This window comes from Buteo buteo, chromosome 2 (genome assembly GCF_964188355.1).
Source record: "Buteo buteo chromosome 2, bButBut1.hap1.1, whole genome shotgun sequence".
Taxonomy (NCBI): Eukaryota; Metazoa; Chordata; class Aves; order Accipitriformes; family Accipitridae; genus Buteo; species Buteo buteo.
The window spans coordinates 11,047,085-11,065,014 of NC_134172.1; the positions used below are offsets into that span (position 1 = coordinate 11,047,085).

Consider the following 17,930-nt stretch of genomic DNA (forward strand, 5'->3'; position numbering starts at 1 on the left):
AGAAGGCAAAAGTGACAAAGATACACATTAAGATGAACGGGTGGAGGAAGACAAAGCAGTAGAACAAAATGGGGAAAGAAGAGACACCTAGAGCAAGAGATCTTCAATGGCAATAGGGAAAATCATACAAGGCTAAAGAGAGAAATAAGAAAGAAAAGAAAAAATCAGTGCTACTGCAGCATCCATCAGAGAAAGTAATATTCAGTTGAAAATCTCACTCTTAACTGGAGGCTGAGAATGGTAGGATATGCAGTCTGAAATACTATGAAATCAGAATAATCTGTTTTCTTTCCATACAAAGGTATTCAGCTAAGCTTCTAGCTGAAAAGTCCCCTTAGCAATATTCTCAGTAAATACCCCAAGTATGAGAGCATTAAATAAAAATTCAGAAATAATTTGTATTCCCATCAGAAACCAAGTAAATCATCTGTGTTCTAATCAATGGCTTTGACTATGGATTCTGAGTGTCCTTTCCACTACTCTCACAGCTGAGCTTACAGATTTTAGTATTTTTTTTATATCATGTTTGTTAGTTTACTATATAATGTGTGAAGAACTGTAATTACATGAAGGCGGCCAACGCTGCAGATTGCAGAGTGGTAAAATTATTTTTTTTAAAATAAATACAAACCCTCCTAACCCTACTACCCATCTGACTTCAATCCATGGTACCACTCCAACAATCAATCACCAGGGGCATTGGACACCCATAATTAGATTATAAAATCATAACTATAGTCATTTTACGTCTGCTTGCATAATTACATCAGCATGCTAATATCCTTTTAATGGTCTCTAATGATGTAATAAGAAATAATGGAATTTATTTGACAGCTACATAACCATTAACAAAACATATTAAGCATAACTATTACTTCCATAAAGATTCAGGCTGTATCCAAAAGTGACAGCTAACATGTTGGATCTTTTCTTCAGTGCTGAAATATTTCTAATTATGAATTCCCCAAATCTATTCCCACTCATCTGCTTCACAGGGCGAGCAAAGTTTATGTCAATGCAAACTTGACAACAAACCAACTGTAGAAGTGGACTGAACGCTCTGGGAGCCAAGCCCGAGGCTATACTGTGAATTGCAGGCCATCGGTTAAAGTTGGCAGGGTTGTGAAAGAGAGAAGATAAGCTAAGCTGATTACTACCATGCATCAACTAATCAAGAACTAACACAGGAATCCGTAGGAATCCATGGCAAAAGGAATCGTTCAGTTACCAAACTCCAAAGCGCAGGAAAAAAACCCCAAATATAGGGAAGACCGAAAGATACTTGCAGACAAAACTAACTAAAGGTAGTAATGTATTTGTGAAGCAGTCCTTTTAAATTATTTTTTTCAGAGAAAAGGACAAGAAACTTTTCATTGAGAATTTAAAGAACTTTAGAAGAACTCACCACTCAACCTCTCTCCTTAGTTCTTCTTACACTATTCCTATTTAATGCGATGGCTTTGTGTATACTCTCAAATTAACTCTGTGACTCTCATTAACATGTCTTTACTCTGAAATCTTTGCAATAGCCTACAAAATTCAGGCCTACACTGTTACTTTCTTACCATTCAGAATTCTTGGAGGGGAAAGAGAGAATTGAGAATTTTACACCAAGCTAACACGCAGGTCAGAGTTCAAAGTAGACTGGTATGTCATATTCCCACCCCTTTTATAAATCCTTGGTGTCAGGCTTCTTGGTAGGTTTTTTCCTACATAATTTTGCCATTTTTAAAAAAATTGAATCCTTAAGAAAAAGAGTACTTCTGGTTGTCAGTGAAAAAAAAATAATCTAAATCACCCGTGATGCCTTAGGCCAAGTAAAAAGGATATTTCCTGAGAGGCCTCATTCTCACACTTTGATATGTCAATGGTGGGTTAGGAATAACCATGACATCAAGTTTTTCCTGAAACCCCTCTCCATGAGGCCACTCAGAAGCTAACCAGAGCCTTCAAATTCATACAGTTTTCCACTGATGGTTTGCAGTGATGACAAAAGAACAAACCCAGAAAGCTTTAATTCTTTGCTTGGCGAGGCCTCTTTCTCAAGCTTCTACTACTGCTATATCTACTGGCCAGCTCCACATTTCTTTAGCATTTAAGGGGTTTAACCTGAGTCAAAGCATCTCATTTTCTTGAACAAAGAAAATTTATTATGGATGAATTCTTCACTAACTTGAGATTTGGGATAACCTTTCACAGATTTATAGATCTTTTAAAACGGCAAAGACTGATAAAAATGTTGTGTTGATAGACAGAATGCTCAGTCCTGTTTGGAGTTACTATAATTCATAACATGCTTTTAAAGTACTGACCATAGAAGTACCTTTGGTACAGTCATATGACTGCATATTAATAGACACAAAATGACCAGCTTCCCCGATGTCGCACATTAAAAAAAGAAAAGGTTGTTCATAGCCAGCTATATCACTAGAGGGATATTTTTCATTAGAGAATGAATCTACAGCCTGCCAATTGCAATGTTGTTGTGATTTATCAAATGATAAAAAATAACCAAAAGGCTTTATGCTAACAATTAGAAAGGTAGGTGAAAGTGCTCTCATAGTGTAGATGAATGAAGTTAATGAAGCAGAACTCGTTGATTCCAGCAGAGAAATTGTTCCATGGGATTACCCCTTTAAATGTGCAGCAGACTTTATCTGCTAGTATTCAAAGTCAAGGGTGCAAATTCTCTTTAGAAGGAAGACCATATAATATCATCATTTCTTGTAATTTCAAAATGCAGTTTTCAAAAAAATGCTTTTAATAAAATACAAGCAAAAAGACATGCAGCAATACAAAGACTTTTCTAGCAAACAAAATATGGGAATATTTTCCTTCTAAACAACTAAAGCAAATATGCCTGGTATTTTTCAGGTTTCTAAAAAGATTTTCTCACCAGTAGTCTATTTCTCCCTACAAATACGGTAATAGAAAGGGTAGAAATTTTTTTCCAAATAATAATAAACACTTCCACTAAAGATGAAACATCTTCAGATATCGCATAAAACACAGTATTAAATGATGAATTACCTTCCCTGGAACTGAAGGATAAAGAAAAACCTGGTGGCAGCACAAGTAAGGCTGAGAAAGATGATGCAGTCCAGCAGCCTGACTCATGGGCCAAAAACAAGCAGCCCCAAACCCTCCGAAACATAGGCAGGAACTGGATGATACCCAGACACCAGTTATTTTCTGTGAACCAGGCTGTGACTTCTTTCCAGCAAGCTGTCAAACCCCTCCCACTGCTGACCCTTCTTTTCCATTACTTTTCTATCAAACTTTCTTTATTTTCTTTTTACAAAGGAAGACTTAAGTTTTGTGAAGTAAATGTTCCTACAAAAAATGATTTCAGAAAATCCCCAATCTAAAAATTCGTACCGGACATGGCAAATCATAACCTCCTAGTTCAAGAGATTAACATGCAGAGCATTCATCAGTATGAATCATCTGAAGAAAAAAAGCAGCTCATCATAGCTGAACTCCCTGTGACTTGCTAAATGAGTAGCTGACAAAGCGGCATGACCTAGTGTGCCATGTGCCAGACTCAAAGCCAGGGACCCAAGTTCCTATCCATCTCTGATGTCATTTTCCCCCTCAGCAATGCTGGGTATAATGACTCTTCACAAGACTTTCTTCATCTAGAAACTGTTAAATAAGGTTGGCAATATTTTTACAGCACTTTGAACAGACTATTTTTCCCTATGGAAGGATAGGAAAAGTTCAGTCTTTATCATTTTTTCAACATAATTTGTTCCTGTGTGTAGGGGATGTTAGAAAGAGCATCATGATATTCTTTTTTGTCTCTTGCACACTCTCATTAATTTTGGCATTAAAGAGTAGATATTTCCTTGTAAGACAAACTATTCAAAAACAATGAGAAATCAAAAAAAAAAAAAAGGGGCAAATTCCATGTACGTACTTGACATCATCGAAGGCACTCATCTGCAGCTTCAGGAGATCTGCCACTTCCTTTATTAACTCCAAGCCCTTTTCCACACTCAGGGGGCTGTTGAAAGGGAGCAAGAAAACAGAGCGTTACGAAAATGGAACTCATCAATACTTGAGAGGCTAAAAGTCCCAAAAGAGTTATCACCTTGGCCTCTTAGAGTCTGAAAGCCACCACTAACTGTATTCCTGTCACATAGTGATCGTGATATCAAGGGAATTGGGATCAGGTGCTTCTTCAGGCATGATGAATCACCTGAATTTTCCAGCAATAAGACAAACAATAAGGTGTAAATGGAATTGTTAGGAAGTGTAATGGGCCCATGATGCAGCAACCAGTTCATCTCAGTCCTCAATAAAAAATGTAATAAAGTAAAAGGACAGAAAGAGAGAAAAGGATTGACGAGACAAGGAGGGAAACAAACAATGAAAGTCAAATTGCAGGCTCGGTATCAAATGGACAAGGGAAAAGCATATTTTTAAATTCATTAGTTTTTAAAATGAATCTTCGCCCAGTGAAAGGATACAAAATTATTATGGATTTGAAAGTAAACAATGGAGCAAGGCATACAGTCCAGAGGACACTGATTAGATACATAGGATTTAGTCTGGTGTGTGCATGCACTGCTGACAGAACCCACTTTAAATCTTTTTAACCTTTGTCAATGCCACATTTACATTTTTTAATTTAGAAAACAGGTTACAATCAAGCCTAACACAGGATGACTGCTATCATTTAAAAAAGCACTTATCTAGATGCAAAATTTATATTTGCAAAAATTTCAGGTTACTGGAGTTGTTACAACTCTAAAGATGCATTAAGAACATTCTGTTCCTAAAATACAGATCACACCTTGTTTAGTTGTTGTTCAGTACTGCGGAACCAAGTACGAAAGTATTAAGAAAGTAAAAGATAAGGAAAAGATATAACAATGTCCAGTAAGAACAACAGATACAACATTCCCTGTCTAAATCGTGATTATAGAATTATTCTCAACATTGTTAAAACGCCAAAGATCATAAAATTAAACCTTACAAGCTTGATACTTATCTAACTTATGCCACAGTAAATCAGAAACAACTTTGATGAGACTAATCCAGGGGAAAAAGGTTCTGTATTTTTTCCTTCAAGGATTTATAACAAGTAGGAGGTGTCAAAAAATGTACAATTAGACATGATCTTTTCAACTGGACTAAGGGGGAAAAAAGGTTTTTTCAAAGCTCTGCACCTAGGTTATTATTTCTGCTTCACAGTGAAAGTTTTTGAATCTAATTTTATATTACGGTAATCATTGCCACAATTTTATTTATTGTCTGCAATGAACACTGTTTATTTATTTATTTATTTATTTATTTATTGCACTGGGTTCTGCATACACTGCCCTAAGGGCACCTCTATTTAAATAATGGGATGTCTCATGTGGATCTCGGTTAGGACGGAATTGCTCAGCCTCCTTTCATGCTACTAGCCCAAAATGCTCAAGAGACCTCCTGTCACACAAGCAGAGGTAGCCCCTCAAGGCACCAGATAAATTTAGTTTTTCTAGATGTCTAAGACAGAAATGTTCTTGTGTGAAAGTAACAAAAGAACCTGATTGTTTCTGTAAGGAAAAAAATGTACTATAGATTATTCATAAAACCCTTATATTTCAAGGACTGACAGTGGGTAGAAATGTGATTATTCCCATCACTATGAAAGCAGATTGTCATAGTGACTCAGGGGCTTATGTGTTAATTAAATCTTTTCTCCCAAAGATGTTGGCTTAAATTTTATGGAAATGATTGGTGTCTGCAAGTGGGCTTTTACTGTAATAGCAAGTCTACACAGCAGTGCAGGCAAAGTCTGCTGTGTACATTGGTGTCTTTTTTTTCACCAGGGGACTCTCATTTGTAAAAGCTCAACCTCCTACTCCCCGCTTACTCCTCCTCCCCTGAAAAGGCATTCCCCAGCTTAAGAAACAAGGTATGCTGCTACAAGCCAATGTAGCAACAGTAATGGGAGATGTGATCACAGCATTTGAATCCTACAACCCAGCAAGAATGCTGGAGAGAAAATGGTGCTGGAAGGCCATTCTTTCCCAAGCCTGAGCATCCAGGAGCAGTCTTAGTAACTCTCATCCTATACCAGACTAAAACACATACATAGGTTCACAAAATCACATGCAGTTTGTTAGGCTAAGAAATTGTCATTCATAATGGCACAGGAAAGCTGCGGAACCAGTACTCTTTGGTACTATTATTGATCACACTACCATATTTGAGGATTCACATTAAGAATGATTAGTTTATATCACGATATTTTCCAATGCAATTTTTCTGACTTCTTAACAATTGATACATACTAGTACTGTCTATTACAGTTCTGTTACAGTTGTATTGTAGGAGAGTTGAATATTCAAAACCTTCCTCTAAAAATGCCAGAACGTTATTCTCCACACCCTATTTCTGCTTTGCTTTTGTTTAGTGTTGCATTTTGCTCAATGTTGCATGGTTTGTACAGTGATTGCCTTTAGCTTTGTTTGCACAGAGAGAATACACCATTCCCACCAGCACAGCATTAAGCAAACTAGCCTACCTTGCAACAGCACGGTACACCGACATCACCCATCTGATTTCAGGTTTATACAAGGACTGTTACTAGAAGACAACTTGCAAACATCACCTGTCCTCCCGCCTGTGGTCCTCCCACACGTCCCCAGTGCAAGCACACACTACTTGTGGAACAGCCACTATTTGAGATCTTTCACATACTATACTATACTTGGTTTTCGGCTTGCTTGATTCAGTCCTACAGGGGAAGAAGTTTCTGTATTATAGAGTGGGGTTTTTCTTATGAATATGATTCATCTGTTGATTGTGAGGGTTCAACAACTGTGGAATTAATTCAAGGGAAAGTGTTACAGAAACCAAGATAGAAAGAGAAAAAATGGTTGTTCAGGTAAGGAACAAATAGTGAGATACTCCAGACAGAAATTGTAATAGTAGAAAAAAGACTCTTTAGACAACCCTGACAATGAAAGTATTTTATCAAGGCCAAAGACTTGGGGAAAAGCTAAGGGTGGGGAGAGCATTCATACTACTTTGTCTGAACTGTTAAGATGGTCATTTCAGTTCCCTATAGTGGGGGAGGACAGAGGGAAACCTCTTTTTAGTGACAGGCCTTGGGGACACTCGGAGCAGCACGGCACAGAGTGAGTCTCTGGGCTATGGCCCCTCAGTTTCCAGACATGCTACGACACAAGTCCAACTCGTACGCATCTTCTTTTGGGAGCCTGTGATAACATATTTCAGTACACCATTGCAGTACACCAGTAAGGTAAACCTTTAAAAGAGAAATCACTACTTACATAGGCCTCAGAGATACAAAGCATATACTGGAAAAAAAACAGAAGAAGCAAAAGGCCTACCCATGGATGCTATTTATGCTTTGCAAGTTCTCTTGAGGCTGGCTAACCCTTTCTATGTCAAAGAAAATTAATGACTCTTACAGTGTCTTTAACAGTCCTTCTTGATCTTACCACTACTTTTCTTGATTGCCTTGCAGGTTTCTGATCACCTTTGATCTAAATTTTGGCCTTGGAAAGAATAAAATGTTGGATGGAATAGCACCTTTTTGCAGATGACATAGGTGTTGCCAGCTGAGATCTTGAGACAGTGGTTACTTTGGGTTTCCTACCTGTGCTCTCATTTCACTTGCTGTAGATTTCTCTTTTGCTTCTTCTTTCAAGTTAACTGTGCTAAGATACGATAATAGCCAAAACAAAATGTGATACATCTCACAGTTTAAAACAATCCTTTTGAGGTCCTTTTTAGGTTTCCATCTCCAGTTCTCTACAGCTTGGAAGATGAAAAGAGAGAAAGAAAATATGGAAAATTCATGCATAACTAACTAACTTCCATTGCTTTATCTTCTAATGCCATCTCTGTCTGTGAGTGCTAGCCTAAATATTATTTTTCAGTTGACAGATTCAGACCCTACTGAACCAGTAGCAGAACTCTGTCTCTCTCAGATGCCAGTCTCTATCTCACATTATTTGTAGAATATAGTTTGTTTGACAGGTTAATGACAATGAAGAAATAAATGGGGAATGAAATATAAATATTTCCTTTGGGGTTTATGTAGATATATATAGTTTTAAAGTCTGTCAATGTCATCTGCAAAATATTTCACGGCTGCTTTTGTTTAATCTCACTTTTCAGGGCACAGCTCTTGCACTAAACTCGTTATACCTGCTGGAGCATATGGCTTATATCTCTGCTAAAAATAGCCAATGTTATATGGTAGTATTACATTATCCCCTCAGATGAAAGGACTCCCCAGCTCAGTGCAAGAATCTGATGTCATGATTTAACATCATGACATAACCAGGAAAACTTCCCTATCCATTTTAACCATGTGAAAAATAAATAATCTAATCCATACCTACTTGTCTGAGCTAAAATAATCATGAGCCAACCAGCTCCCTATAACTTCATCAAGAGTTTTGTCTAACAAAAAAAAAAAGCAGATCTAGGTTATAAAGCTGTATTATTTAGAAATGAATCTGAAATAAAAGTACAGGAATAAATATCTCTTAACTTCATTGTGAGCTGCTAAGCACTTCTGAAAATTAGCATAATCCATTTAAATGCTCAGGAGTGGATTTGGGAGCCCAACTTTATGTAAATGTTTGTTAAAATGTTTCCACAAAGCGTACTGGATGTTGAATACAGGAAAATTAGATTGCCTGGTGAAAATAACATTCTGTATCTTCCAATATCTAAATCCTTCCCAGTGAGGGAGCTGAAAACAGAAGTATTTTAACAGTCCACTTACAGAGGTAATTTAAATAATAGAACACTGGATTATAGTCTCCCTCTACTATTGTCTATTAAAGATTTCACTTTTCATTTGCACAATTTACAAGAAAAGTACAGTGATGAGGAGTCATTTCTAAAATCTGGTCCCAGAAAGTTGGCACAACTTAGAACAATCCCATTAAGTGATTTTCTTCTCAGTCACTGCTACAAAATTTATAGAATTTGCTAGCCTTTTTTTTTTTAGTTTGTCTATACAATCCCACTGTCTTCAGTGGTTTTATACATAAGTGAGAGAAGATCTGTTGCTGGATGAATTATGAATGATGACGAGAATATGCCTTCATGTGGAAGAGGCCTATCAATTTACCCTGGTCAAGACATATTCCTGACCCTCAATTTCACTACCCATAAAATGAAGGTAATAATACCAACTTTCTTTGTCAGATGCCTAGTTTGTTATATAAAAGACTGTTATTATTTGACTTGCATCCCTTCTGGATCTAAGAATAGAAAGAGCAGCACTACTGGCTGTCCCTAAAAGCTATATATATTTCTCCCTACCAAATATGGAGATGTTGTTGTAGTACTGAATACCACAAAACCCAAAAATTAACTTTTATTTATAATAAAAATTTCTCTCATTCCCTACCAAAAATTTTGTTCTAAACTTTTTCAGCATAGGGGATCTGACTGGTTTTAGAGCACATCTGACTGATTTTAGAGCATATTTAGAGCACCCGGATCCAGGTAAAGATAACTTCTCCCTCACTGGTGAGTTAGTAGCTTTGCTAAATGCCTGCTATGGGCAAATGGAGTAGGAGGCAAGAGTTACAGACCAGATGTGCCTCACGAATGGCCAATTAGAGCACTTCAACAAAAGAGTAGTGCTGAATATTGGATGCTGATCTCAAGACCAGTTGAGCTTCATGCTGCAATTATCTGAACAATGCTACAAATGGATGCCACGTTTCCACGAAGTTCCCAAGATAAACTACAGATGTGATGAGTGAGAACAACTACTTTGAATAATGGGTTGCCTATTTTTGACCTGGACCTAATGATTTATGCATTCAAGGCTCAAAGCTTCCCCTTCTGGTTAAAGAACAAGAAGGAAACATGTAAATGAAGGAACAGGAGTTGTTCTGCAGGGAGCAACACTGGCAGCATGGCCAGCTCTGCATGCTGAGCTAAATGGAGCTCAAACTCTAATAAAAGCCAGTGGGCAATGTCAAAGGGAACAAGAGGAAAAACAGAAGTAAACAATGATGAAAACTATATGTTCTGTATTTCCCAACATGCTTGTCAAAACAATCCCATAAATTGATCCATTTTGGTAGTGAAAAATCTGATCCAGTTATACAGATGGCTTGATTGCTAGCGTTTGCCAAGCCTGCTCCCAGCCCAAGGAGAGCAACATGTAGCTCAATGTTACGCTGAGGTTATGTCAGTCTCACAAGCAGTTGCTCTCATTTGCTTTTCCTCCTCCCAATTGCCAAGTGTCTTCAGAAACCCACTTACTGAACTCTGAAATGGTCCCTTAGTGCCGTCATTCAAATTATGTATTGTCTTTACCAGACTGTACCTAGTGCCCTTCCAATACTCTGTTTAGCAATTGTAATGCAGCACTGTAATGGACATCCAGTCAGGCCTGTCAGATTAGTTCAATTGAATCATTTTCTGCAAAAATGAAGAATAATCTACAGTACAGAAATAGGCCTGACATTGGGAATTGCACTCCTTAAAACTAAATGTCAGTCTAATCCCCAGTGAAATCTTAAGTAAGGTAGGGTTCAATCCACCTAAAATTCACTTAAATCGGGACACAGGCAATGAAGGCCAGCTTGCCCATTTTTAAGAGTGCTGAGCACTGCACTAAAATTGCAACACATTTCTCTACAGCCTGAAAGTTGCCTAAGTGCTGCTTAACTGCAGTCCTTCTGGCAGTATCAGAAAGTGCATTTTCTAGGGAGGTAAATGCCACTCTCACACCCAGCCTCAGTTTTGCTATCCAAACTTGAGCACAGTGGCATCTCCACTCCACCCATTTCTTCTGAAGAAGGTTCAAAAGTTTGGCTACACCTGTGTTCAGCTTGAATAGTGTTGAATCCACATCTCAACCAGAGCAAGGTAGAACCTGAGCCCAGCACCTAAGACTTTTGGGGAGTAGACATTTTTTATTTAGATTAATGCTTACTTTAAAAACACTTTCAATGTCTACTAATGTAAAATGCACACATGCTTGAAAACTAAGTTTGGACCAGCAGTCTTCCTTCCTCCCAAGTGCTGCAAGTTAAAAGTCATGTTCTCTCTTGCATGTTGTCTATCTTCCTTTGTTGCTTTTTTGCCTGAAGATGAACCACAGGGCCATCAAGAGGATGATGGACAGTGCTATCACTCAGGGCTGGTACATAGAGCGCTCTCCCAGGATATGGGAGTTAAACCTGTTCAGACTAACTTCAGTAACATCTCTTCCATCTCCTGCTTCACTTTCTAACCCCTGCAGTAATAAGCAGAAGACAGGCAGAAGATACCACACATGGTGCCTTTTAGCAGAGGAGCACTGGACACACTGGATCCCAGAACAGCCTGCTTGTTTGGCGTGTCTCAGTGAAACAAGGAGATACCTCGCAGTTTGGGCTGTCTTCTGGAGTCTCCACAAGTCCCTTCTAATCAGTGGAGGAAAGGACGTGCCTAACTTCTCTGCGTGGGCATGTCTTCATTTGTCTCTCGGGGAGCTCAATGATGTCAAATGAAGTGGATGACATCCCCATCCTTGGGGAAGGTGTGCAGCATCCAGCAGCTCTAAGTTTAGCACCTAAATGAGACAGTCTGGCTTTCACCCTAAACTCTGAAATAACTGCATTTCAGCTTTAAACCTAGAAATGTGCCTTAAAAGGAAAAGGTATTAACCACATGGATAACAAGACAGATGCCCAACGCTTTTGAAAACAGAAGCTGAATGGACTAAATCTGTTGAATAATTTAATTTCAGTAATCAACTTTTTTTAAACAATGAGAGGTGCATGTAGATTATGCCCTGCAGGTGAAAGCATTGGGTTAGAACTGTAGGATTCTTTCTCAGTTGGGCCTTTACCCCACAGATTCACACGTCAGCAAAAATAATCTACTAGAAGACCTAATCTGACAACCACCTGGATGGGTTCACCAAAAATCACTGCTTTCTAGTGGTGGTACCTTACTGTAGGAGCTAATCTGAGGCTTGAGCTGACAAACATAATTTTGTTGGTCCTGCTTACCTCTGTATTTATTTTGAGTGTTTATAACTAGGATTTTTTAACACTTGTTCACTTAGTAGGTACACACAAGAGCTTCTTTCATGTTGAAGATTTTCTTTTTTTTAGTACTGATCTTGGATACATATTTTTTTTCGTCTAGTCTTTTTAAATACTGAATTTTAAGAAGGGTGCACTCTGCAGTTTAAAATAATTATTTAAGAAAGTTTCACCTGGCCATTTCTCAATAATGACTCTGTGCATAGACATCAAATTGGCTTCCTCTCATTGACAGGGCAACAGTCTCTAACAGTATCACTTTCTTAATATGCAGCACAGTCTCCTTAGTACTGCAGATAAAAAGCTAAACCAAAAAAAAAAAAAAAATCAAAGTTCAGAAATATGGGTCTGCAATACCATATAGAATGCTTTAGAGAGTCAAATAAAGAGGCCACCTTTAGGATGAATAATGTTGAGGACTGTCTTTCTCCGGCTGCTAAAACCATTTGGCAGCAGCATGGGCATTGACGAGGCTGCAGGTAAGCTCCCTGCTGATGGGAAGCTGGGAGGAACAGCCCAGCCAGCTCCAGCACAAGCTGCCATCCTCCCTCCATGCCTGGAAAAGAGCCGGTATATTTGTCACAGGGCTCAGGCTGAGCGATGAGACTCTGAGGTGTATGGAGGCATGTCAGAGCTTCTTTAAAATGACTTCCAGATACGCTAGGAACTGTCTGTTTGCTTATTATTTGCTCTAACAAATACAAAAGATTAAATCTAGTAGAGGGAGTCTATTTGAACAGGTGACAGTAGCTGCAGCACTTTTAACCACCACCTTCGCAGGCCAGTACCTGATTCCTTTCACACCGTATCTCCACTCTCAGTGCGTTGCTTCGCAAGGAGAAGCAGAGGAGCCAGAATGCCAGGACTTGAGCAGTGCCCCTCCACGGGCAAGAGGCTGGTGCATACCAGCTATGACTGCTTTGCCTGCTAAAAGCAGTCAAGAGAAAAGGGTAAAGAGGGGGGAAGCAATTTCCAGTTCCTGCTGCTGGGATCAAGAAGGAGCGAGAAGAGCAGTTGCTGAAGGGAGCACATCCCCAGCAGTACGTACTAACCCCAGACCTTGAGTCAGTTCTCAGCAGCAGCCACCAGCACAAGACTGCAGGTTATTTTAAACCACCTCGGACATGCTACTGCCTGATTTTCTTAAGCCAGCAGTAAATACAGGAGAGTCCAAAAAGAAGACCTAAGAAATAAAATAAAGTCAAAGATAATTCTGGAAAAGTTCTGAAGGAGGGAAAGAGAAGTGGTCAGCTGAGATACATCTCTGTAAGGACTACCTAGGAAAAACAATGCTGTGACAGACAGAAACCATTAGTTCTTTTTTTTTTTTTTTTTTTTTTGTCTTGGGCACTGTTGTGTTCACACTGCTAAAAATCAAGAAAAATAGATGTTAAAAATATTGTCCAGTAACAGTATTCAACATTGGCCTCAGCTCCCTGAGGAAAAATTTAAAAGATGTGAGGGTTGCTATGAAATTGCCAGTATTCAGGCAGTTGCCCAAAACCCAGTTTAATAGTAGCAAAACACCCATATTCTATCCCAGGAGTACTAGGGACACCTGACCAAATAAATGAGAATATTATATATGAAAAGACCAGATTCCAACTGACTCAGTTTCTGACTCCAGCGGTCAGATACAAAAATGGTGCCATTTTATCCTTACATGAACCTCATGAAACACATGAACCTCGTCTTTCCAGATTGGGATGATAATCTCAGCCACGCACTCTGTTTCAAAGTGCACCCACTGCACTGCAGCCTAGGCAAAGAACAGAGATCAGAAATCAGTACCTCTTGCCTTGTACCCTGCAGAAAGAGTATTCCTACTGAAAATAAATAAATAAGACTATGGTATAATTCTACAAACAATTAGTTAATGTGATCACATATATACTCATTACTTATAAAAATCTCTCTCTTTTTAAAAAATCTCCTGCTGAACTCTCAACCTCAGTGATATATATTAGACTAGTTTCTGTTTTAGAAATACACAGCAAGGAAATGGGCCACCGACTTCAGGATTTGCTTGCCTTCGTTTAAATTTTCAAGTCTGAAAATATGCGCCACCATACCAAGGGCAGGATTCATGTATCTAAACACAGCAAATCTTTTCTTCAAAATTTTCCACAGCCTCAAAGACCAGACTATGAGGAGTTTTAAGAATACCTTTTCTTTTTCTTTTTTTTCCAAAAAGAACTATTTTTGTTAATGTCTATTATTCTGTCACACTTCTTCCAGCTGAATTTCATCTACCGTTGTGCTCCTTAATCCCTCAATGTATTTAAATCCATCTGGAATTTTTCTAAATCCTCCATAGTTCTTCCTAAAAGAGACAATTTGCCCATGGGGTACCACTAATCTCTCTACACGCTGAGAAGCAGCAGCTCATGACGAATCTTCCTCTCCTATCTCATAACCAGTTCTTAATCCGCAGTGACACCCTGGCCCTTGCTCTGTGACTCACTCTCCTTAAAGTCCCTATGAAGAGCATCCCATTTATCTCCTGTTGATTTGAAGGGTAGGTACAACTTGCAGTTTTGCTGATACAGCAGCTTTTCGCCCGGGAGAGTCTGATGTATCTCATCAGAAGGTGCTTTGCTCCTGAGGGTCTTCCAGGGCAGAGAAGAGAGGGGCCCTGGCACTGCCTTCTGGATGCTGAGGCTCAGTGGCCTTCAGATATAAATAGGCAAGGTTTAAAATGTGAATAGTAGCTTATCGTTGATGTGGTCCGAGAGCTGGTGATCAAGTGCTACTCCACCTCAGAGCAGCTGAAAACAATACTAGGAAACCTTTTATTTTAAGGACACCGTTTAATTTTTTTTTCTCTTTTCTATTTTTTTTTCTTCTTTTTTTTTCCTGCTAAGATTAGTAAATATTTTAACAAGCAACATAATGGTAAACTCAACTACTGAAGTATGAAATAGGAGGATGTGAACCTCTTTGTCTGTAAATTTCGGTAGTAACTGAACTATGGAAGGGCTTCTGATGCTATCACAATAAAAAGACATAGCTTTACCAAGGTTTCTCAAGAGATTTTCACTCCCCTCTTCCCACTGACTCCTATCTCCTGGGAACTGGCTTCACAGCACTTTCTAGCACACCAACACCACTATTCTCCGACCTGAAAGGTCACTTACCAAACCTGGCTGATTTAGCTACTAGCTACCAATACCTGAGCCACATGCCCTGCAATCCAGAGGAAAGATATCACGTTTGCCTGAGGAGGGAATAAATGGTAAATGGTGTCATCTGCACATGTCCTATGGAAGGAATGAGGGCTCCTGCCACCTTAGGTAACACAGGGCATGTCAGAGAAGACAGAGCAACACAGTGACGTGACTCTCCCATTCTCATCAGGTTGGCAACCACCAGTATAAAGCTATTGAATCCAGCCTTCTTCAACTCCTTCTCTTTTCCTAGACACAAAGGAAGTCTCACTCATCACAGGAAAGATGTGTATTATCCATACAGTGGAGAAGAAACAGACATTAGAGTGGTTTGCTCCAGGTCACAGAGGAGGTAAGTGGCATAGCAAGGACTAATGGGAATGTTTTAAAATCAAAGTAATTTATAGTGTTGCCGTTAAATTCTTTGAGCCTACCAAGCCTAAAAAAAAAGCATTTAGACACCAAAATTGTATTTATTTCTCTTGTCTGGAAGTGCCCCTGAGAGTAACTCATCCAATAATCTATAATGAAAGTCCTGGGCACTGATGCTTCAAGTCCACAGCATTACAACAGCCTCCCTTGTCTGTCTGAGTTTGAGTCTTTTGTCCATGTTTCAGTGTAGTCTCATATATCTTGAAGCACACGTCCCTGGTAAAGACTTAGAGAAGGAATGTATTTCAGCACTAAGTGGATTTAATTTGGTTTGAACACAGTCCGTGCCTTAAATTTAGTTAAATAATGATTAATTTTGTAAATGGTTGACATTTATTCAGGATTCATGAAGGCAACCAAATAACTTCTGAGCACAGAGCTACTCACCGAATTGTTTGAGAGCTGCCTGACTTCACGGCACTGTTATTGTAATCATTCTAAAGACACTGCAATTTTATTGCATTGGGCTGCAGTTTCATTTTTCTATGCTTGTTTCCTCAAAGGCTTTATTAGCCATAAAACCTTTTTAAGCTTACTTCTGTTTTGACAGCTCAGCGAATTCCCACTTTCCGTAATTTTTTCCCTCTTTTCCCACCACCAGTAAGTGTGAATTTAAACCTCCTAATACAGACAGGTTCAAGTCCAGACCAATTTGTAACACAAATGACACTTTCTAAAAATCAATGGCAGTGGTCAGGCTATGAAGGTCAGAGGAGATAACGGCATCATGGAAACACAAGAGTGATAGAGAAGTCGAGAAGGATCAAGTCTCTAGAGTTATAATGGAAGTATGACACTGTGCCAGCCTGTACTTGCATTACTTCAAACACACACTACCTCCAACTGTGTTAATAGCAACAAATTCATACAGATGCTTTGTCGCTAGCATAAGCATGGAAATAATGGCAATAATTTGTGCCATAATTGTGATGTCCTCCTTTCTGAGGCTGAAACGGACCCCGCCAAAATAATCCCTCATGCTTTTTAAGCTGAATGGTAGAAACAGTGCTGGAGTCCCCTTGTCACGAGCCCTGAATCTCTGATGCAAAAAATACTTGAAGATGCAAAATTGTTCTTTCATATCAAATTACTCCTTCATAAAAATAATTAATAAATGAGATTGAGGACAAGTGATCATACACATTTTAATGCACTTCCAACTTTTAATTCTTTCCCTTCCTTCATATATTCCCTCGTCCTTCAAGGCAGCTTAAAGCCCAGACCAATTTATAATGCAGATGGTTTAAATTAAAAATGACAAAGAATATCCAACAACCTACTGTTAAAGAAGCACAAAAATTTCTGTAAGAGATCCAAACTTTAAGGATTTTTTATAAAAGCCATTCTGCACACTACTAAGAAATTAAATTTATTCCTATAGCAGATATACCTAGTCTTTAGATTGTGGCATACCTTCTTCAGACAAGTGCCAGTGGAAAACCAGAATATCTACTTGAAAGAAAAATTAAAATATTGTCTCTGTTCTGATTTATTCTCTGTGTTCTGAATTAGTCCTCACTGATTTTGTCCTTAATAAATTTCATTTGCGTGAAATAAAATTGACTTAGAGTGAGATTAATATTACTTCATTCTAATTTTAAGTGGTCAGGCATTTACATTGTGTACACGTTATCCGAGTTAAGAAATTCCAAAAAAATTTCAGGTGTGAAAATTACATGATGGCATTTTTATATCTGAGCTTCCCAGGATTGGGCAGAACAGCACTGATGAAAAAGTACTGGTAGATAATAGACTGCATTACGATTCAGTTTGCTGCGTTCCCGGGAATCCTGATCTTTGGCTTTCTCCTTCTCACTCATTTCAAAAGCTTAAAATTCACCACTCTTTTATAATGAACTACATGGCAATTACCCGAAAAACACTGCGATACACTAACAGTATTGACCATATGGTATTGTGAGATATTGCAGCATCTCAGGGTTTTAATGACTACGCTGTTTATAAAAACAGAGCACAGCTCACAGCCCCATGCCTGGTTTGCAGATACGTTAACGTGCAGCCTCAGCGGTTAAAGGTCTATAGCCTGGAGACAGCAACGCCAACCTGCTCACGCAGAGGTTGTGGAGTACCTGCACCAGCCACTCTCCCGAAAAAAGCCGGCGCATGATGCCTGAACAAGGGCTGCTAACGTGGCACAGAAGGTGTGGAAAGACAGAAAGGGGAGTGCCTGGGAACGTCTCTTCTGGGAGACGAGGGGCCAACAGCCATAATATGTGCAGCTAAGTGGAGAGATACAAGTGGGAGCCAGTCCTTGTGGCACTACTGGGGACTC

At 38.9% G+C, this 17,930-nt stretch overlaps 1 protein-coding gene across 1 annotated transcript in view; it reads right to left on the reverse strand.

Annotated features, from left to right (window-relative positions):
* The window catches only part of PTPRN2 (protein tyrosine phosphatase receptor type N2), a 662,435-nt gene that overhangs the window by 372,039 nt on the left and 272,466 nt on the right, over positions 1–17,930 (reverse strand). The window contains 1 exon segment of the mRNA XM_075022535.1: positions 3,920–4,006. Coding sequence (XP_074878636.1) covers positions 3,920–4,006 — 87 coding nt within the window.